General features: G+C 42.5%; 1 protein-coding gene across 1 annotated transcript in view; it reads left to right on the top strand.

Moving 5' to 3' along the window:
• Positions 1-1,886: 1,886 nt before the first annotated feature.
• FAM117B (family with sequence similarity 117 member B) overlaps positions 1,887-23,034 on the top strand; it is a 137,860-nt gene continuing 116,712 nt past the window's right edge. Inside the window, exon 1 of the mRNA XM_024243831.3 lies at positions 1,887-2,709. Within this exon, the coding sequence (XP_024099599.1) occupies positions 2,100-2,709 (610 nt within the window). The 5' untranslated portion in view covers positions 1,887-2,099. The remainder of the gene's footprint in view (positions 2,710-23,034) is intronic.

Below are 23,034 nucleotides of genomic sequence, written 5' to 3' on the forward strand. Positions count from 1 at the left end.
GCACATGGTACTGTTTAACTGCATTTTACAGATAAGGAGACTGGCTAGTGATCCACCCAAGGTCACAGAGTAAGTGGTGGCCATGGGATTTGAATTTCCTCTCTAGGTCTTTTTTTTTTAGTTTATTTTTTTAAGACAGAGTTTCACTCTTGTTGCCCAGGCTGGAGTGCAATGGCACGATATCGGCTCCTTCCAACCTTCGCCTCCCGGGTTCAAGCGATTCTCCTGCCTCAGCCTCCCGAGTAGCTGAGATTACAGGCATGCACCACCACGCCGGCTAATTTTGTATTTTTAGTAGAGACGGGGTTTCCTCCATGTTGGTCAAGCTGGTCTCGAACTCCCGACCTCAGGTGATCCGCCTGCCTCGGCCTCTCAAACTGCTGGGATTACAGGCGTGAGCCACCACACCCGGCCTCCTCTCTAGGTCTTTAAAAGCCTTCCACCTCACGCCTGTAATTCCAGCACTTTTGGAGGCCTAGGTGGGCAGATCATGAGGTCAAGAGATCAAGACCACCCTGGCCAACATGGTGAAACCACGTCTCTACTAAAAATAGAAAAATTACGGGGCGTGGCGGCACGCGCCTGTAATCCCAGCTACTTGGGAGGCTGAGGCAGGAGAATTGCTTGAAAGCGGGAGGCGGAGGTTGCAGTGAGCCGAGATCGAGCCAGTGCACTCCGCCACTGCACTCCAGCCTAGGTGACAGAGTAAGACTTCTTCTCAAATAAAAAAAAAAAAAAAAAAAAAAAAAAGCCTTCCACCACCGCGCACAGGGACCCAGTAGGATTTCAGGTCCAGAGCGAATCATACTATGTCCTCCACTCCCACATTTTTACACGACGAAATCTGTCTAGCATGTACAACTAATAAAAATAGTAGAGGGAAAAGAGGTCATGGATAGACAATTTATAGCCAGAGAGGTGGGAGTGTAGGTTTTGGGTCCACCATTTTTTATTTTCTTGATGAGGAGCCCTTTAGGTCATTTTAGAAATAGTGTCACTGCCTGCCTTCCCGAGTCTTTGCCACACCAAAGACTTGTTTCCTCTGCTAGACAAAAATATGGATGGCTGTCCCAGTTCTGTCTCAAACAATGATCGTGTAGAATCAAATAAAGCCCTCTGTAAACTACAGCACTTTACAAACTGGTAAGGTAGCAGCCATCCTTCCAAGGTATCAGGGAACAGCGAAGCAGCTGATTAAGTCTTGATTACTTGAGATACAGGAGGGTAGGAATAACATGTGGTAACTGAATTCTATAGATACTATCTAAAATCTCATTCTAACAGGCAAGTTTAATCTTTCTGAGATTTGCCTCTTTGTAGAGCTCTAAAAAATAAAAGGAGAGGGGCGTAAAATGCCAGTAAGATTAGTTAAATTTCTTCTCCTTTTGAGCCCTGCCCATAGGTAGATGGAATTAGGGCAGAACAAAAACATTAAGAATAAAAGCCCGAAAGAGATGCGCGTACAGGTGAACACAAGTGAATACTGGGGTAAGGAAATGAGTTATGCGGAAAAGGCTTCAGACCATCCCTGGGAACTGCTCCGGGTCTGGACATTTCCTTTGGCAACCTTCCAGAGTCTGAGTCCCCAGGGCTCCCCCCGGCGGGAAGGGAAAGGCGCGCGTGGCTAGGCGCGCGCGTACACGGGCACTCACGTGTACACACACACGCGCGCACACTACACATACACACAGGGCCCATTTCCTCCGCTCCCTCCCCGCGGGGGGCGGGTCTCTTTCTCTTTAAAGAGCAGACGGTCTCCGCGCACACCCAGGCTCTCAAGGCCTCGGGGGCCCGGGACCCGAGCTGCTCGTAGCCAATGGGAGCGGTGGAGCGGCTCGAGCGCGGCTGACGCGGCACCAATGGGCGATCGTGGGGGGCGGGGGCAGCAGAGGAGACACTATTGTTGATGAGGAGCGGCGGCGGCGGCGGCTGCACCACCTCGTTGCTGCCTGCCCCGGCCCGGTCGCCCCCTGCACCCCGGAGTCCGGCTTCGTCACCCCGTCTCGGGGGGCCTGCCCTCCGGCCTCGAGAATCCTCCCCCTGCAGCCCAACAACAACAAAACCCCCCGTCTCGCCCAGTCACCGGGGAGGGGGGGACCATGTCCCAGCGGGTGAGGCGCAATGGGTCCCCCACACCGGCCGGCTCCCTTGGGGGTGGTGCGGTCGCCACGGCCGGGGGACCCGGGAGCCGCTTGCAGCCCATGAGGGCGACGGTTCCGTTCCAGCTGAAGCAGCAGCAGCAGCAACATGGCAGCCCCACGCGGAGCGGCGGCGGCGGCGGCGGCGGCAACAACAACGGTGGCTGCTGTGGTGGCGCCTCAGGCCCCGCAGGCGGCGGCGGCGGCGGCGGCGGCGGTGGCCCGCGCACCGCCTCGCGCAGCACCAGCCCCACGCGCGGCGGCGGGAACGCGGCCGCGCGCACCAGCCCCACGGTGGCCACGCAGACGGGCACGTCCGCGACGTCCACGCGAGGCACCAGCCCCACGCGCGGCGCCGCGCCTGGAGCTCGCGGGAGCCCCCCACGGCCGCCGCCGCCGCCACCGTTGCTGGGCACCGTGTCGTCGCCCAGCTCGTCGCCCACCCACCTGTGGACCGGCGAGGTGAGCGCGGCCCCACCCCCAGCCCGCGTCCGGCATCGGAGGAGGTCTCCGGAGCAGAGCCGAAGCTCGCCGGAGAAGAGGAGCCCCAGCGCCCCGGTTTGCAAAGCAGGTAAGTGCTGGGGGTTGCGCAGCGAGGGGGAGGCGGCTGCGGGAAGGGGTCCCGGGCGCGCGCTGCAATCGCGCGGGGACTGCAGAGCTGCCGCGGAGCCCGGGTGGCTGGGGGCGGGGCTGGGGGCGGTGCCGGGCGGTGGGGACCTGGCAACGCGGCCCCGCCTTTCCCGGGCCTACCCTGCGCCCCGCCCGCTTGCCTCATTCACCCCTCTGCCCGCCCGGCGCGGCTCCCTGGAGGTGGAGGTGTAGCGGCTAAACCTTGGGCTTGAGCTGATGAGTGTTAATGATAAACCTGGCGTCCTGGCCTTACTCCTGGAGGAGTCGTTACTGCTTACCCTCCCTCGAGGGTGAGGCTAGGAGTGGTTTGTCACTTTGTTTTAGGGACAGGGTTAATGTTGGCATAGCCCATATCTGCTGCTGCTTAGTATTTCTGTTCACAAAACAGTTTCAGATCTGGGGTACTGAATGCATTAGCAGTGGCAGATTTGGATCACTGAACAGATGAGGCTGAGAACCGTGTTTTAGCATTTCCCAAGACTTGATAAATGGGTAGCAAGAAGTGAGAATTAGACAAGATTCCTTAGGAAGGTTTATGGGTTTTGTCTGAGGCTCTAGGTGTATTTCTGATTTTGTGTACTGATTCTGTGTTTTGAATGTAGAAAAACAGAATCCAGTGTTTGTCTCCATCTTGTTATTGTTTTAGGGAGCGAACATTCGTTGTTTTTCTGTTTACCTGGAAGCTTTCTTGGGGAAAGTCCTGAATGGAGCTGTTGGGTGCCAATGGAGTCATTCATAAAGAGTAACTCAAAAGAGAAATTCAAATTGTGGGAAGTGGAAAGGAATAAAATTTATAATCTTGTTGCCTTGAGGAAAGGGGTGGTTTTTAGTTATGTATTCATTTTTGTCAACATATATCTTTGTCTTTCCCTGTCTGGGGAACTTCTGTTAGAATCTTCCAGGCAGAATGGTTGGAATTTCAGGAAACAAATTCAGATGAAATAGTTTCCAAAATGGAAGAAATAGGATGACTCTTTCTTACTATTTATTTTATGAAAGTTTTAGATAATACTTATTTAGAGAGAATTGCCGTGGAAAATGATGAATAGTATTTTCTTTTTTTGAGGCAGAGTCTCTGTTGCCCGGGCTGAAGTGCAGTTACACGATCTCGGCTTACTGCAGCCTCCGACTCCCGGGTTCAAACGATTCTGCTTCAGTCTTCTGAGTAGCTGGGATTACAGGCAACCGCCACCATGCCCGGCTAATTTTTGTATTTTTAGTAGAGACAGGGTTTCACCATGTTGGCCAGGCTGGTCTCGAACTCCTGACCTCAGGTGAAACGCCCGCCTCGGCTTCCCAGAATGCTGGCATTACAGACGTGTGCCACTGCGCCCTGCCCAAATAGTGTTTTCTAATTAGAACCAGAGCACTGTTTTATTTATGTATTTATTTTTGTTTATATTTTTATTTATTTTTTGAGACGGAGTCTTGCTCAGCTGCCCAGGCTAGAGTGCAGTTATGTGATCTCGGCTCACTGCAACCACGGTCTCCCGGGTTCAAGCGATTCTCTCATCTCAGCCTCCCGAGTAGCTGGGATTACAGGCACCTGCCATCATGCCCGGCTAATTTTTGTGTTTTAGTAGAGACGGGGTTTCACCATGTTTGCCAGGCTGGTTTGGAACTCCTGACCTTATGTGATTCGCCCGCCTTGGCCTCCCAAAGTGCTAGGATTGCCCGGCCCAGAGCACTATTTTAAACCTTTTGAGAATGCAGAATGCTTTTCTAAAACCGTGATAAAAGTACTAGACTTCCCCCCTGTCACCTACTGAACTCTTACTATTTGGCAGGTGGTTTTTATGCAAAATCTCATTTAACCCTCACTATAGCTTTTAGAGAGGTTAAGTAACAAGCGGCTGAATTGGTATTTATTTGAACTTTGGTCAGTTGTACTCCAAAGACCATGTCTTTATATTATATCAAGGAAGTGACATCATGATGTGTAAGATAGAACGTGGGAAATATATAGCACACCAAAATTACATGTACTTAGTTGAGTAACTTTTTTTTTTAAGACGGAGTCTCACTCTATCACCCAGGCTGGAGTGCAGTGGTGCAATCTTGGCTCACTGCAACCTCTGCCTCCCGGGTTCAAGCGATGCTCCTGCCTCAGCCTCCCGAGTAGCTGGGATATTACAGGCATACGCTACCACGCCCGGCTAATTTTGTGTTTTTGGTAGATACAGGGTTTCTCCACATTGGTCAGGCTGGTCTCAAGCTCCTGACCTCAGGTGACCTGCCGACCTCGGCCTCCCCAAAGTGTTGGGATTGGGATTACAGGCATGAGCCACCGCGCCCAGCCGCTAGTTAAGTAACTCTTACAGATATGAACAAAACTGCTTCAGTCCTTCAGCCTTCTGGAGCCAGCATAGTGCATCAGGTGGAAGGGAAGGAGCTGGCTTGTAAGTGGGCAGTAGAGGTGGCAGAAGGAGGCACAGCCTGTAGTCTGATAACAGAATCTGGCTCTCTTAACAACTGTTTGACACTCAGAGAAACACCCTGAGGAGAACTGGGTTGAATGAAGTATTGGCAAGGTGTGGAGGAAGGTACTCTTTTCCTCTGATCTCTAGGAGGTCTCTGTTTCCTGGGATGTCAGGCTACTCCCATGTGCTCTTCACGTTTTTGAATGCTCCCCTTCTCTAGCTCATCCCATAGAGTACTTGCTGTAAAATTATCCCATTTGCTCCCCCACCAAAATAAATAAATAAATAAATTCAGAAAAATAAAAACTCTTATTTCTCAAAGTGTAGTCTGTGGTTCATCTGTATCAGAATTAGGGTGTGTGGTATAATAAAAAATAATTTGGCCAGGCGTGGTGGCTCACACCTGTAATCCCAGCACGTTGGGAGGCCGAGGCGGTGGATCACCTGAGGTCAGGTTTAATACCTGTGTTCCGCCAACTAGAAAAATAAAAACTCTTATTTTTCTAGTGCAGCACTTTCACCTAGGTGTGAGAAATACTGTCTGTTATTAAGTCATACTCTAGTGTGAATGTCTCATAGTTTCCTTCCCATGAATTGTTGTTTCACTCTAGTAAATATCCATGCAGAGTAGAACAAAGTGTTTTCAGATTTCAGGTGTTCATAACACACACAAAACTACGATAAAATAATTTGCTGTTTTTATATGACTAAAGCTGGAAGGAAAGTCTTTGTAAACTTCAGAATCCCTTTTTCATTAAAGGGAGGCTACCACCAGTTTGCAGCTGTGATGAATGTAAAAATCCCTACTGTAAAGGATAAGGGTCTACCCCATATAGTTCTATAAGCCTCATAGGACTCAAATTTCAGGGTCCATCTAGATCAGGCTGTTGACTTCTAGGTGTCTTATCAGATGAACTGGATGCGCTAACCTTTGTTAGGGATCCACTATCTCAGAGTCCCTAAGTTGAAGGTATCAAGATCCCTATCCAGTTGCTTTATTCTTCTGGGGTTAGAGCTAATTGGCTGGTGTAGAACTTCCTACTCTTGTCTACTATAAAGTAATCCAAGCACCCATCCCTGACAGATATTTTAAACTTCCCACCTTCAGTGACTGTCATCTCCATAGCAAAGCCGTTTGTCATTAGGAACTGAGGTATGTTTAGAAAAGGTACCTAGGCAACAGTGTTAACCAGAAAGTTTATTTTTGTGCCTTCTCTCCTTTTACCCAACTTTGTTTTATTTATTAAAATGTCAAATAGATTACAAATGGAGAGATGGTATAACATAGAGGTGAGGAGGATATACTTTGGGTAGACAGAGTTTAATACCTGTGTTCTGCCAACTAGAAGCCATGTGATATGGAAAGTTATCTTTCTTATCTGTGAAATGGGTGGTGAAATCTACTTCATATGATAGTAGGGATTAAATAAGGGAAAACTGAAAAACAGCATAGTACCTCAGTATAAAAGTTAGCTGTTGTGTATCATATTAGTTTTGCTTCTAGTTTTAGTGTATTTAACATAAATTACCAGTGTAGGTTCAGTTTTCATTGGTGATAACATTGTCTGTGAACATCCAGAATGGTGTTTCTCAAAGTGTAGTCTGTGGTTCATCTGTATCAGAATTACTTAGGGTGTGTGGTATAATAAAAAAAATTTGGCCAGGCGCGGTGGCTTATACCTGTAATCCCAGCATTTTGGGAGGCCAAGGTGGGTGGATGACCTGAGGTCAGGAGTTCAAGACCAGCCTGCCCAACGTGGCGAAACCCCATCTCTACTAAAAATACAAAAAATTAGACAGGCGTGGTGGCAGGCGCCTATAATCCCAGCTACTGGGGAGGCAGAGGCAGGAGAATCACTTGAACCCAGGAGGCGGAGGTTGCAGTGAGCCGAGATCGTGCCACTGCCCTCCAGCCTGGGCAACAAGAGCAAAACTCTGTCACAACAACAACAGCCACCACAAAATATATATATAGCAAGTCATAGTCTTGCTAGTTGCCCCCTTCCTTTGGATGTATTAAATTGTGTATAAATTTGGTTGTTTATTGGAGTTGGGGAGTGCCAAGGGCAGCAAAAAGTGATAACTTCTTTGGACTAATAGGCAGAAATCAAGAAGCAAGATACCAGAACTTCATATTTGTGTCATCTTTGATGTCTACTTTCTAGTACCTTATGAAATACATCTCTAAGAATTTAGTGTTTCTCTGACATTTGGAGGATTGCTGCTAACATTACATGTTCAAGGGAATTCTTTTTTTTTTTTTGGACACCGAGTCTCTGTCACCCAGGCTGGAGTGCAGTGGCACGATCTTGGCTCACTGCAACCTCTGCCTCCCGGGTTCAGGTGGTTCTCCCACCTTAGCTTCCCGAGTAGCTTGGGACTACAGGTACATGCCACCATGCCCGGCTAATTTTCTGTATTTTGGGTAGAGACTGGGTTTCACCATATTGCCCAGGGTGCTCTCCAACTCCTGAGCTCAAGCTATCTGCCTGCCTCAACCCACCAAAGTGCTGGGATTAGAGGCACAAGTCACCCACACCTGGCTAAAGGGAATTCTTTTGGTTTGTGATGTCTATATTTTGCAATGAAGATGAGGCAAAGTAGAAACTATTAGTTTTATGTCTTGGCTAGTAGAATTTACATTTAATTAAGTTAAATTCTGTAAGCTTTGATTGAACTACTCTGTGTTATTAACAGTGTAATACAAAGATGTAAAAGACACAAGGAAGTCCAGAGACTCACAAACTAGCTATGTAAGACAGATACATAAGCATATAATGTGATGAGTTTTCTGGCTTAGAGAGTGAATAATTCCACCAGGGATGGGTATAGAAGTTCCCTCAGAGGAGATGAATTTTGAATTGGATTAGAAAGGGAAGAACAGAACTTTGCAGTTGGATCTTAGAGGTGTGAAAATAAGCCTATCATATTCAATTCTTTGTGGCTTGAAATGTAGGGTAATAGGGTGTTGGGATGGGGAGAGCGGAAATAGTAGAAAAAGAAAGGAGTGACGTAAGTTTTCAGAATGGCTTTGAATAGAATATATACATTAGAAAGTATTCCATGGTTAATAGTATGTACTCTGGAGCCAGACTATCAGGGTTCAGATCCTGGAGTTGCCATTTACTTGCTAGCAGTTTAACTTTAGGCAAGTTCACTTTACTTGTAAAAGGGGGATGCTAATGGTACTTACCGTAGATAATTGTTTCAAGGAATAAAATCCTTGTAATCTGTGTGTGGGGTATAGGAATCTCTCAATATTAGATATTTTCTTTTTTTTTTTTTTTTTTTAGATGGAGTTTCATTCTTGTTGCCCAGACTGGAGTGCAGTGGCAGATCTTGGCTCATTGTAACCTCTGCCTCCTGGGTTCAAGCGATTCTCCTGCCTCAGCCTCCCAAGTAGCTGGGATTACAGGCGCCTGCCACCATGCCCAGCTAACTTTTGTATTTTTAGTAGAGATGGGGTTTCACTATGTTGGCCAGGCTGGTCTTGAACTCCTGACCTCAGGTGATCCATCTGCCTTGGCCTCCCAAAGTGCTGGGACTACAGGCGTGAGCCACCGTGCCTGGCAGATATTTTCTTTTTCTTTTTTTTTTTTTTTGTCGGAGTCTCACTCTGTTGCCCAGGCTGGATTGCAGTGGTGTGATCTCGGCTTACTGCAATCTCCGCCTCCCAGGTTCAAGCCATTCTCCTGCCTCAGCCTCCTTAGTAGCTGGACTACAGCTGCGTGCCACCACGCCTGGCTAATTTTTGTACTTTTTTTTTTTTAAGTAGAGACAGGGTTTCACCATATTGGACAGGCTGGTCCTGAACTCCTGACCTCATGATCGTCCACCTCCGCCTCCCAAAGTGCTGGGATTACAAGCGTGAGCCACCACGCCCGGCCAGATATTTTCACATCATTTTCTTCCTTCTCATCCAAGGCTTTAGGCACTCACAGTTATTATTACTAGTATTTATATTCTTAGAATAAATAGAATATATATATAACAAATAAGATGAGTAGAGTGTGACTTGAGATAGGAGAAACTCACAAAGGCATTGATCACCTGAATTTCAGTGGAATGGCAGTGGGAATGGCAAGAGTAAAAAAGATCAAAAAGACTGATTTGGCAAACTGTTGGATGTAGAGATTGAGAAAGGGGGAGTTGAGGGTGATAGTTTGGATGGTGGTTCTAATTGATAACAGTGAGGAGAACAGATTTGGGAAAAGCAAATGAACTCAGTTGTGGATGTATTTGGTTTGTACTCTCAGGAACTTCAGATAATTTTCTAGATTGTGGCAAATAACATTTTAAAACTCAGGGATACACTTTGAACTTGGGGGTAAAAGTTAGGACTCATTCATTGCAGTTAAGTAAACATTCATTTAACATGTACATCATGCTAGGCAATTTACATATGGGCAACACTCGAAATGACTAATCACTAGGATGGATAAAATGATAGGGAAAATGCTGAAGATAGAACTCTGGGAGGAAACAAGCATTTTCAAGGGTAGAAAGAAAAGCCAGTGAAGAAGCCTGTGAATGTGGTAGGAGGAGAAATGGTAGAATAGTGTTGAGAAAGTCTAAAAGAAAGATTGTATTTCAAGGAGAGGTAGTAAAGATTTTCAAATGCTGTGAAGTAGGCTGAGCCTGGAGAATAGGCCTTTGAATCTGGCATGTAGATTAGTCAATAATCTGTGAGAGAAAGTAGTTTGAGAAGCGTGTTGGGGGCACAAATCAAAGTGGAGGATGAGGAAGTAGAGGTAATGAGTATAAAGTACTTTAATGTCGTGGACGGAAGGAAAGTGAAAAAACTGGGTGAAGGGTGTGCTTAAGCTTCAGTTATTTACAGGATGTGGAAAACTTCAGCTTGTTTATAGCTTTTAGGGAAAGGATTTATAGAATGAAAGATTGCAAATTCAAGAGAAGATGGTAAATGTAGATGGAGCAAGGTTATGGAAAATGTGAGAGGCATGGGATCCAGTACATGGTAGAGTCTGGAAATCTCAGAAACAATTAAGGACATTTTTTTCTCTGAGGAGGGGAAGAGGTAAGGGCGTAGGTTAAGATGATAGGTAAATCAGCAGTAGAAGGGAAGGAAGTTGAGAAAGTAAGCTACTTCCATTTCCAAACTACTTGAAGGCAAAAATAGCATGCTTGTCTTAATACTATATTTTTAAATTTAAATTTATTTTTCTAAACTACGTGTGCATAATTTAAAATGTCAAATAGCACTAAACTTACTATTGAATAAAATGTTCCCTTGTCACATCTTTCTCCACTCCCTCTTCCTGCCCCCTAGAAATAACCACTTTCAACTCTTAGAGGTTTCTTTGGCTGTTTACCTACACGTTTCTTTTTCTTTCTTTCTTTTTTTTGAGACAGAGTCTCGCTCTGTTGCCCAGGCTGGAATGCAATGTCAGGATCTCAGCTCACTGCAACCTCTGCCTCCTGGGTTCAAGCAATTCTCATGCCTCAGCCACCTGAGTAGCTGGGATTGCAGGTGTGCAGCACCATTCCCTGCTAATTTTTGTATTTTTAGTAGAGGCAGGGTTTTGCCATGTTGGCCAGGCTGGTCTCGAACTCCTGGCCTCAAGTGATCCACCCGCCTTGGCCTCCCAAAGTGCTGGAGTTATAGGCATGAGCCACCATGCCTGGCCTACATATTTCTAAATAATATGCTATCCTACTGCTTCCAGAGTTTTTTTTTTTTTTTTTCAGTTTTATGTATTATGTAGTGACTTGCTACTATGGAAAATGTACACTTAATTCTCTAATCACCATCCTACCGAATCCTTCCGTTGTAGGTGTAGCATCTTTTGGTTAAATCAGTATTAGTGTTATTATGACCGTGTAAATACTGATTACAGTAGAGCCTTGTGGTATACTACAGTTATATTTTCTTCTTAAGTAACTTTTTATGGTCCTTGAGGTTAAAATTGTTTTTCATTTTGATTGCTTCATTTTCTATATACCTATCACAAATTTATCCCTAAGAAAGTTTTGATAATAGAAACTTCCTGTAAATAATTAAAAACATAGCAGAGAGTTACTTTTGTTTATTTTCCTTGGAGATATGTCTTTTGGAGTCCCTCATCCTCCTATTCCAAATTAGCTCATTGATCTCTACATCTGTGGCACAGCTATTAGAACCGGGAACTTCCCTGGGAATTCTCTTCACTTCTCTCCTGTTTTGGATACTCTAATTTCTGGATGTTGTTTTGCTGGAGTGCATTTTCCAATAATTTTTTGAGAGAGGATACATGGGAGGTATATGTTATACCCAGACCTTGAATATCTTCAGTGATGTCTTTATACTTGCCGGTTTGACTGGGTATAGAATTAGAATTGTAGGTTGGAAATAATTTTTCCACTGAGTATTGAAAGCACTTCATCTTCTAGCTTTTGGAATTGCTGTTGAGAATTTGGATGCCATTCTGATTCTTAATCCTTTGTTGGTGATGGTGTCTGTCCTCTGTGGAAGGGTTACCACCATTCTGAAATGAGGATTGCCTTGTTGTGAGTTGTTTCATTGTTTGTTTTCTGTTCACTGTGCTGGTTACTCTGTGGGCTTTTTCAGTCTAGAGACTATTTCTGGGAATTTTTCTTTTATTATTTCTCCTTTCTGTTATCTTTGTTTTCTCTTTTTGGAACCTGTGTTATCTAGTTGTGGTATATCATGGAGCACATCTGTAATTTAATAATTTCTGTCCTAGTTTCCGTATCTTTATCTGTTTGCTTTTCTTTTTTATTATTTTTCAAAATTTCAAAATATATTTTCTTTTAAAAAATAGAGACTGAGTCTCGCTATATTGCCCAGGCTGGTCTCGAACTTCTGGCCTTAAGTGATGCTTTTGCCTTGGCCTCCCAAAGTGCTGGGATTACTCACGCCTGGCCTGTTTCTTTTTTTGTTTTTTGTTTTTTTTTGAGACGGAGTCTCGCTGTCACGCATGCTGGAGTACAGTGGCTGCGATCTCGGCTCACTGCAGGCTCCGCCCCCCAGGGTTCACGCCATTCTCCTGCCTCAGCCTCCCGAGTAGCTGGGACTACAGGCGCCCGCCACCTCTCCCGGCTAATTTTTTGTATTTTTAGTAGAGACGGGGTTTCACCGTGTTAGCCAGGATGGTCTTGATCTCCTAACCTCGTGATCCGCCCGCCTCGGCCTCCCAAAGTGCTTGAGATTACAGGCGTGAGCCACCGCGCCGGCCGCCTGTTTTTATTTCTGTCAGATTTATTTATTTGAGACGGAGTCTCGCCCTGTCGCCCAGGCTGGAGTGCAGTGGAGAGATCTCGGCTCACTGCAACCTCCGCCTCCCGGATTCGAGCAATTCTCCTGCCTCAGCCTCCCGAGTAGCTGGGACTATAGGGGCACGCCACTACACCTGGCTAATTTTAGTGGGTTTCACCATGTTGGCCAGGCTGGTCTTGAACTCCTGACCTCAAGTGATCCGCCTGTCTCCACCAACCAGAGTGCTGGGATTGTAGGCGTGAGCCGCTCGGCCTGGCCACTTTCTATTAATATTTAAGTGAGACATTAAAATGCTGATTAAATGTTTTCTGTGTTTAGATCAGGCTGCTAGTCTGGAGCATGTTACTCTAGAAAGAAGATGCAGGGACTCCCAAAAGTAGGTTTTTTTTCTTCTCTTGGGCCAGTTTCCCCAGGGAAGAGACCTCAGTATCATGCCTAAGGATATGTGTAGTGTCCTTAAGTCCAGAGCCTGTCTCGTTAATTTCTATAGCGCAGATTTTCCCAATCTTTTTGTTCTGGAGACCCCTTGGCATCATGTCCGTTTCTCAGGGAACCCAGGCATTTGTGACCAGGAAGTTGAGATATATTGCTCTAGTAATAATTTATGCTCTTTTGAGTACGAGTGATTTCTCTATGAATCTGTTTATTTGACCATCTTATTAGCCTATTCATTTTGTATGGTTTTCCTCTCTCCCCTAAGGATATCATCATTATTGCAAGTGAGTAGTGAAGTAAAGGAAACTTTAGTTTTTCCTTCGAAAGAAATTCCTGTGTGATTTTTTTTTTTTACCTTGTTTAAGTGATAACAATAGTTTTATCCCCAGTTTTTAGTATACAAGATGCTAATGAGATATTATATGATCTAGGGTATGTACAAGAGGCAAGCCCCCAGCCACCTTTTAAGACTAAACATGACATTTTTAACTAACTTTTTTCGGGGGAAAATGTACAGTTAAGCTTAGCTTACCTTTCTTGAAATTAATCTCTTCCCTTTTCTTAGATTTTTAAAAATTTACAAGGCAACCATAATGTTTTGATTAAATAATTTGTATAAGACAAAATGGGATTTATGTTTTCTAAAGGTATATTTAATTTAAATGAACTTAGTAAAGTTATTTTTTACAATAGGAAAATTTATAATGTTTATAGTAAAAGCTACTAAAACCATAAAGCAAGGCAATATGAAAAAAATATAGCTTAACACAATTTTATATGAGAGCTTCAAAAATTTCTTTTTCTGTAACATGAGCTGTGTCAAATATAGGTCTAGCAGAATTAATGTGTGGCGATTTCTTGGTCTCTATTCTAGACCTTTACATAAAAAGTGATATTTTCAAAATTGAAAAAAAATAATTTATTTCAACAAAACATGTATATATATATATATATATATTTTTTTTTTTTTTTCTATACAAATACTCAGTTCTGGGTTGAGCTTGAAATGAGCACACCCAGATTTCATATTCAACTGAAATGAAACTTTTTTCCTTGATCTTGATGCTTGTTAAACAAGAAAAAGCTTGTTGATGCATATGAGAATTTGAAAACTACAGCAAAATATTCATTGCTTACATGTGAATGACAAGACTTTATTCTTTCCATAGAAATCTAGAACTTATTTTGGGGCAGATGAGGAAATCTTAGGTGGAGCATAGGATCAGGCTGCAGCAAAGTTATCACCTAAACATCTGCTTCCAAAACAACTTGGTTGAAAACTTGTTTTTGCTCTTGCCTCTTTTCCTGTGTATTGTTCTAGTGAGTTTATGTATTTTTATTCTGTTAGTATTATTTAATAGGAAGAATCTGACATTTTTTTGATTGAGGCTGGCATGTAGCAGTTGAGATGAAATTAGTGCTAGTTTAACCCAAAAGAAATTTACTGACATTTTTCTTCTTCTTCATGAGCTAGTATAGGCTGCTGTTTGGAGTCTTTGCCCTCAAGGAACTAACTCTGTAATTGTGTGGTTTAATTTACCTACCAGAATGTCTCTCTCTTTCCTCTCCTCTCTCCCCTACCCCATTCTTTCTTTGCAGGCAATAATGTGCACATGATAAAAATTATAAATGGTAAGGAGAATACAGTCAGCAGCCTTCTTGCTGTTTGTCTCAGTTCATTCTTCTCAAGAGAAATCCAGTTGTTTCTTTATATAATTCCAGAGCTATTCTATGTGTATTCAAATATATGTATATGTCAGCCGGGCTCGGTGGCTCATGCCTGTAATCCTAGCACTTTGGGAGGCCGAGATGGGTGGATTGCCTGAGCTCAGAAGTTCGAGACCAGCCTGGGCAACATGGTGAAACCCCGTCTCTACTAAAATACAAAAAAAATTAGCCAAGTATAGTGGTGTGCGCCTGTAGTCCCAACTACTTGGGAGGCTGAGGCAGGAGAATTGCTTGAACCGGGCAGGCGGAGGTTGCAGTAAGCCAGGATTGCGCCACTGCACTCCAGCCTAGGTGATAGAGCGAGACTCTGTCCCCACCCCCCCCAAAAAATAAAAAATACATATATATATATATGTATGTATGTGTGTGTGTGTGTGTGTGTATGTCATTGTGCACATAGGTTTATAGTGGACCATGCATTATTTCATCAGGCTTTTATTTATAAACATTTAGATCATTTCTAGCCTTTTGCTGTTAAATGATGCTAGGTTGAATATTCTTGTACATACTTCTTTGTGCACTTATATATGAATTTATCTGTAGGACAAATTCTTTTTTTATTATTATTTTTTATTTTTTTTGAGATGAAGTCTCGCTCTGTTGCCCAGGCTGGAGTGCAGTGGGGTGATCTTGGCTCACTGCAACCTCCGACTCCTGGGTTCAGGCGATTCTCCTGCCTCAGCCTCCTGAGTAGCTGGGACTACAGGCGCACACCTGACTAGTTTTTGTATTTTTAGTAGAGATGGGGTTTCACCATGTTGACCAGGCTGGTCTCGAACTCCTGACCTCGGGTGTTCTGCCCGCCTCAGCCTCCCAAAGTGCTGGGATTATAGGCATGAGCCACCGTGCCCGGCCGGCAAATTCTTAGAAATAGAATTTTTTGGGTCAGAAGGGTGTGCATTTTTCTTTGTGTTGTCAGATATATTTTGGGAATTGATATCAATTCATATCTGAATTTCATGAACATTTTTCCCCATCCTCCTTTGGATTATGTTTTATCATTTCATCTTACTATTATTTTTTGGAGTCCTTGCCCTCAAGGAGTAAACTCTTAATTGTACAGTTTAATCTACCTACCAGAATGTCTGCTTCCCTCTCTCTTTTCTGTCTTCCCTGTCTTCACTATTGTTGCCTCTTTTTACTGTGTTCTAAAGTGGTTGTGCTAGAGCACTGCTGTCTAGTAGAACTTTGTGAATGATGGTGTGTTGTTTAATATTTCATATGGTAGAACCTTATATATAATTCTGTTTCCTCCCACCCATCCTTTGTGATATAATTGTCAAATACTTTGTTATTCATCAAATATTTTCTCTCTGTTATAAACTTTGTAATGCCTTGTTATTTATTTGTTTATTTTTATTTTTTATTTTTTATTTTTTTATTTTTGTTCTGTCTCCGAGGCTGGAGTGCAATGGTGTGATCTCAGCACACTGCAACCTCTGCCTCCCAGGTTCAAGTGATTCTCCTGTCTCAGCCCCTCGAGTAGCTGGGATTACAGGCAGGCGCCACCACACTGGGCTAATTTTTGTGTTTTTAGTAGAGACGGGGTTTCACTATGTTGGCCAGGCTGGTCTCGAACTCCTGACCTCAAGTGATTTGCCCACCTCGGCCAGAGTGCTGGGATTTACAGGGGTGAACCACTGTGCTTGGCTTATTTATTTATTTATTTATTTATTTGTTTATTTTTTGAGATGGAGTTTTGCTCTTGTCGCCCAGGCTGGAGTGCAGTGGTGCGATCTCAGCTCACTGGAACCTTCGCCTCCTGGGTTCAAGTGATTCTCCCGCCTTTAGCCTCCCGAGTAGCTGGGATTACAGACGACTACCACCACACCTGGTTAATTTTTTTTTTTTGGGATTTTTAGTAGACACGGGGTTTCATCTTGTTAGCCAGTGTTTTAGAGCAATTAAAAATAGGAAGAAAGTCTTTTATATTTATCCTAATTTCTACTATTTTCAGCAGGCTTAATTTCTTTGTTTGAAAATAAGGTGGTTCTAGTTAGTGTGAATGAAAAAGGGTTTATCTGAGAAGTGAAAAATTGATAGGATTTGTTAACTGATTAGATTTGGTAGATGAAAGAGTGTAATGATGGCTGGGATTTGGAACCTACTTGGGTGGTTGGGTTAATAATGTTGCCAGTATTAACTTGTTTCATAAATGCTGTTACATTTTCTGTATTCATACAGAGTAGGCCATGGACTTTTGGAGCATAATGCACTAAAATTTTTAACGTTTAAAAGTAATAAAAATATGGAAAATTTGGACGATAAAGGAAAAGGCTCATGTATTAGGGTTCTCTAGAGGAACTGAACTAATAGGATAGATGTATATATAAAGGGGAGTTTATAAAGGATTATTGACTCATGTGATCACAATAGGCTGTCTGCAATCTGGGGAGCAAGGAAGCCAGTCCGAGTCCCTAAACCTCAAAAGTAGGGAAGCCGACAGTGCAGCCTTCAGTCTGTGGCAAAGGCCTGAGAGCGCCTGGCAATCCACTGGTGTAAATCCAAGAGTCCAAAAGCTGAAGAAACTGGATTGTGATGTTTAAAGGCAGAAAGCATCCAGCACGGGAGAAAGATGAAGGCCGGCAGACTCAGCAAGTCCTCTCTTCCACGATCTTCTCCTGCCTGCTTTATTCTAGCTGCACTGGCAGCTGATTAGATGGTGCCCATCCTGATTGAGGGTGGGTCTGCCTCTCCCATTCCGCTGACTCAAATAGTAATCTCCTTTGGCAACACCCTCACAAACAAACCTGGGAACAATACTTTGCATCCTTCAATACAGTCGAGTTGACACTCAATAATAACCATCACAGCTCATTATTATTTTTGGATGTTCCTTTCTAATTTGCCATTCTTTTTTTTTTTTTTTTTTTAAGACGGAATCTTGCTCAGTCGCCCAGGCTGGAGTGCAGTGGTGCCATCTCAGCTCACTGTAACCTCCGTCTCCCAGTTCAAGCAATTCTGGTGCCTCAGCCTCCAGAGTAGATGGGATTACAGGCACCTGCCACCACGCCCAGCTAATTTTTGTATATTTAGTAGAGACAGGGTTTCACCACGTTGGCCAGGCTAGTCTCAAATTCCTGATCGCAGGTGATCTGCCCATCTCAGCCTCCCAAAAGTGCTGGATCACAGGTGTGAGCCACCGCTCCGGGCCCTTAATTTACCTTTTTTTTTTTGAGACGGAGTTTGCTCAGGTTGGAGTGCAATGGCACAATCCTGGCTCACTGCAACTCCCACCTCCTGGGTTCAAGCGATTCTCCTGCCTCGGCCTCCTGAGTAGCTGGGATTATAGTTGCCCATCACCACGCCTGGTCAATTTTTTGTATTTTTAGTAGAGACAGGGTTTCACTATGTTGGCCAGGCTGGTCTCAAACTCCTGACCTCAGGTGTTCCACCCGCCTGGGCCTCCCAAAGTGCTGGGATTACAGGCGTGAGCCACTGCGCCCGGCCAAAAGTTTGTTATTTTACATGCTGTTCTACTGGGATATAATGGGCTATATTTAGTAGTGTCTGGGAAAACCATTTAATTTTATTTTCCTATTGTGCATGTGTGTTGGTATTTCTAAAGATAAAGACAAGTTTGGGAGGCCGAGGCGGGCGGATCACCTGAAATCAGGAGTTCGAGACCAGCCTGACCACCATGGAGAAACCTTGTCTCTACTACAAATACAAAATTAGCCGGGCGTGGTGATGCATGCCTGTAATCCCAGCTACTCGGGAGGCTGAGGCAAGAGAATTGCTTGAACCTGGGAGGCGGGGTTTGCAGTGAGCTGAAATTGTGCCATTGCACTCCAGCCTGGGCAACAAAAGCGAAACTCTGTCTAAAAAAAAAAAGGGATGTCTTTATATTATTTTATTTTTTTTAAAGACAAGGTCTTGCTGTGTTTTCCAGACTGTAGTGCAGTGACATGATCTTGGCTCGCTGCAGCCTCGACCTCCCTAGCTTAAGTGATCCTCCCACCTCAGCCTCCTGAGTAGCTGGGACCACAGGTGCATGCCACCTTGCCAGGCTAATTTCTTTATTTTTTTGTAGAGATGGGGTCTCACTATACTGCCCAGGCTGGCCTCAAACTCATGGCTTCAGACGGTCCTTTCTTTGGCCTTCCAGTGTTAGGATTACAGGTGCGAGCCACCCTGCCTGGCCTGTTTATATTATTTTAGAATCCATGCTTACTTTGTGCAGAGCAGGATGTTGAGAACACATCCTTGACCTTATGGACTTTAGAATTTAAGGAAGAGATAATTCAGATTTTTACAGTATTCAGGGGTTAACAATACAAAGAACAAAATATGTAGTATTACCAAAAAGAGTAGTACTTCATGACAAAAGCCTGATATGGCCATATGTGGCTCTATCTTGAGTCAATGCTTTGTGTGCAGTCAGGAATTGTTGGGTGATTTGTAGAGTAGAGATCTTTCTCTTCTATAGAAAGCAGATGCCATTAATGCTATCCCTAAGAATTCTTGGAAGGTCTACTCCTGGAAATTAATTTAATGTCATGGGGATGCTCCTGTTCTACTTCAGAGATGTTATATCTCAATTGTATAAGGAAGATTGAGGACCCACACCTTTGGACATTTTCTCTAGCAGTTAAACTTTTTTACCCCTAAATCTCAGTAACCTGCAGTCCAGAAAGGGAGACCTTGCAAGATTTAAGTGAGACTCAATAGAAATTTTGTCAAATGAATAAATGGCTTCCTGTTAAAAATAAATAAACAAAACAGGCTGGGCATGGTGGCTCATGCCTGTAATCCCAGCACTTTGGGAGGACGAGACTGGAAGATCACTTGAGCTCAGGAGTTTTCGAGACCAGCCTAGGCAACATAGCGATACCTCATCTCTACAAAAAAATTGAAAAATTAGCTGGCTAAGGTGTCACACACCTGTAGTCCCAGCTGTTTAGGGGGCTGCGGTGGAAAGATCCCTTGAGCCCAGAAGGTCAAGGATGCAGTGAGCCATGATCATGCCACAGCACTCCTGCCTGGGCAACAGAGTAAGACCCTATCTCAAAAACAACAACAATAGCAACTAAAGAAACCCCCACAAAAGTGAAGACCCATGTCCTATCCTCTATTCATCTTTTAAAAAATATTTAACTTTTGTGTTGTTTTGTTTTAAGAGACAGGGTCTCGCTATGTTGCCTAGGCTGGTCTGGAACTCCAGGCCTCAAGCAATCCTCCTGCCTCAGCCTCCAGAGTTGCTGGGATTACAGGCATGAACATTTGTGCCTGACATTTATCTTTCGTGTATTCGTTCTTTATTAGTTTGGAAGCTTTGAGTATCACTGGATTTTGTCTATCTTGAAAACTATTTTCTTGTCTTATAGTCAATTTCCCTGATAATTGAGAGTTTGAGAAATTCACACGTTAGTTGAACCTTAGAAATCCTCATAATGTGTCCATTTGTTTACCCATTTTTCTTCATTTATTTGAATGTATTATATCCTCTTGGCAATTAAAGTGCGGCAAACACCACAAAAGATTTTTTTTTGCCCTAATCATTTATTACTATGGTGGTTGAAAAGAAATGATTTTTCTATCACTAATGAAATAGTCTTCCAGGTTCTCGCTTGCATTTCAAGTATACTACTATTCAGCCTTTTCTGTGCATGTATATAAGCATCTGTCAGGACAGAGGTAGACTCATGATTGCCAAAATTTCCCCAGTGAAATCATCTTGGCCTGGAGGGGGTGCAGGAAGACAGTGAGTGAGAGAGAGAGAGAGAGAGAGAGAGAGAGAGAGAGAGAGTGTGTGTGTGTGTGTGTGTGTGTGTATGTGTGTTGAAGACTTACTAACTTGATTCTGATTGAAAAGACAGTAATATTAAATTTAAATTTTATTGGCCAAATTTTTTTATTTATAATATTTACTTTAAGAACACTTACTGAGATATAAAATATATCCAGGAAAGTCTACCTCAAAAAAAAAAAAAATCTCAGAGTTGCTGGGATTTCAGGCATGAGCCACCATGCCTGACATTTGTCTTTTGTGTATTTGTTCTCTGTTTGGAGGCTCTGGGTTATCGCTGGATTTTTGCCTATCGTGAGCACTATTTTCTTGTCTTATAGTTAAGCTTTGTTTATGAAGGTTGTACTGCTAGCCCACTATTGAGTAGTTTTAATGTCTCCAATAATCCTGGAAATCTTCCCATTGGAATTTTTTTTTAATACTGGAAAATTGTATATTTCTAGTAGTGATATTATGTTGATTCATATACACATTGTCTGATACTCTTCTGTTTCGATTAATAGTATACACATCTTACTGCATTTCAGGCTGTGTACAGTAAGAGGTAATAGAACAGTTTCCCCTTTGTAATCTTTTTTTTTTTTTTTGTCCATATTGGAGTCAGACTTGCATCATACTGTATTTTTAAAAAGATTTGAAATGCGACCAATTTGTTAATGAGTCTGAACCCTCAAATAGGAGGCGAGAAAGTATGGTATAATGTGTTGTTATACATAAGGTTGAATACTCTGTCAAATTTATAAACTTCTAGTGGGTATTTGTTTCTTTTTCTCTTTACAAATTAGTAAAAACACCTTTATAAGGGTCTATTTGGGGCTGGTATGAGTATACGTTTTTATATATATATATATATATATATATATATATATATATATATATATATATATATGTCCTCTTTAGAAAAAATGTCCCCCAAAACAAAAAAGAAAAAGAAAAAGAAATGTCCCCAGGATTAAGATTATTTGTAAAGTTTTAAATAATTTAATGCTTTTTCTGGAGTAGGTTTGGTTTTAAGAAGGAAAAATTAATTTTTTGGTTCCTATAGTTTTACTTTTTTCAGAATGTCATATAAATGAGTTGTAGCATTTTCTAGCTTCATTCACTTAGCATAGTGCATTTGACATTCATTCATGTTATTGCATGTTTCAGTAGTTTATTTCTTTTTATTGCTGAGTAGTGTTCCATTATATGAATGTACCACGCTTTGTTTACACATTATTAGTTGAAGGTTATTGGGGAGTTTGCAGTTTTGGGTGATTATGAATAAAGCTGCTATAAACATTTGTATGCAGGTTTTTTTTGGTGAACCTTGTTTTTGTTTTCTTTGTTAAAAACCTAAGATTGGGGTTTCTGGGTCATATAGTAAGTGTATGTTTATAAGAAATGTTCCCTTCCTTATCTGTTTTTAGAAGAGGTTATGTAGCATTGATAGTATCTCTTACTTGATTGCCAAAATTTCCCCAGTGAAATCATCTTGGCCTGGAGTGGGTGCGGGAAGAGAGTGAGAGATAGAGAGAAAGAGAGAGAGAGAGAGAGAGAGTGTGTGTGTATGTGTGTTGAAGACTAGTTTAGTGCAGTAATGAGAAGGGGAGAAAGAGTAGAACAGGGAGTTTGATCTGTAAGACAGTGAACAATCAATTGAGAGAACTCACTACCTTTGGAATGTTTTTGTTAGAAAAATTTTAACTATAAATTCAGCTTATTTAATAGATACAGGACTATTAGGTTATCTATTTTTGAGGAATGAGCTTTGGTAGATTGTATCTTTCAAGGAATTGGTTTATTTGTGGACATGCAGTTGTGGTATTTCATTATTCTTTTTATTATCTGTGGAGTTTGTAGTGGTGGCATCCTTTTGGTCATTCCTGATTTGAATATTTGTATCTTTCCTCTTTTTTTGTTTGGTCAGAATGGCTAGAGAGGTTTATTATTTTTATAGGTCTTGTCAAAGAACCAGCTTTTAGTTTCATTTACTTTCTTTGTTATTTTTTCATTTCATTCATCTCTGCTCTCGTCTTTATTTTCTTCCTCCTACTTGCTTTTGGTTTAGTTTGCTCATTTTCTAGTTTCTCAGATGGAAGCTTACATTGTTGATTTGAAATCTTTTTCTAATAGAAACATTTAATGCCATACATTTTTCTCTAAGCAGTTGTTTATCTGCATGTCACAAAGTTTGATACGTATTTTCATTTTAATTCAGTTCCAGGTATTTTCTAGTTTTCCTCGAGGCTTGTTCTTTGACCCACAGATTACTTAGAAGGGTTTTATTCAGTTTTTAAATATTTTGGGATTTTTCCAGATAGCTTTCTTGTATTGATTTTTAAATTTGATTTCATATCAGAGAACATACCTTATTTGATTTCATTTCTTCTAAATTTGTTGAGGTTTATGTCCCAGGATATGATCTACTTTGATAAATGTTTCACATGCCCTTGTGTATTGTGCTGTTGTTAGGTGGAGTGTTCTATAAATGTCACTTAGGTCAGATTGATTGATAGTGGTTTTCAGGCCTCACATATCTTTGCTGATTTTCTATTTGTTTTATCAGTTGCTCAGAAAGGAGTCTTGAATCTCCAAATATAGTGGATTTTTCTATTTCTTCTTTCAGTTGTTGCTTCATATATTTTGAAGCTTTTAAAAAAAATCCATAAACATTTAGAATTGTTATATATTTTTTGGTGAATTGACCATTTTACT

This window comes from Pongo abelii, chromosome 11, assembly GCF_028885655.2.
Source record: "Pongo abelii isolate AG06213 chromosome 11, NHGRI_mPonAbe1-v2.0_pri, whole genome shotgun sequence".
NCBI classification, from domain to species: domain Eukaryota; kingdom Metazoa; phylum Chordata; class Mammalia; order Primates; family Hominidae; genus Pongo; species Pongo abelii.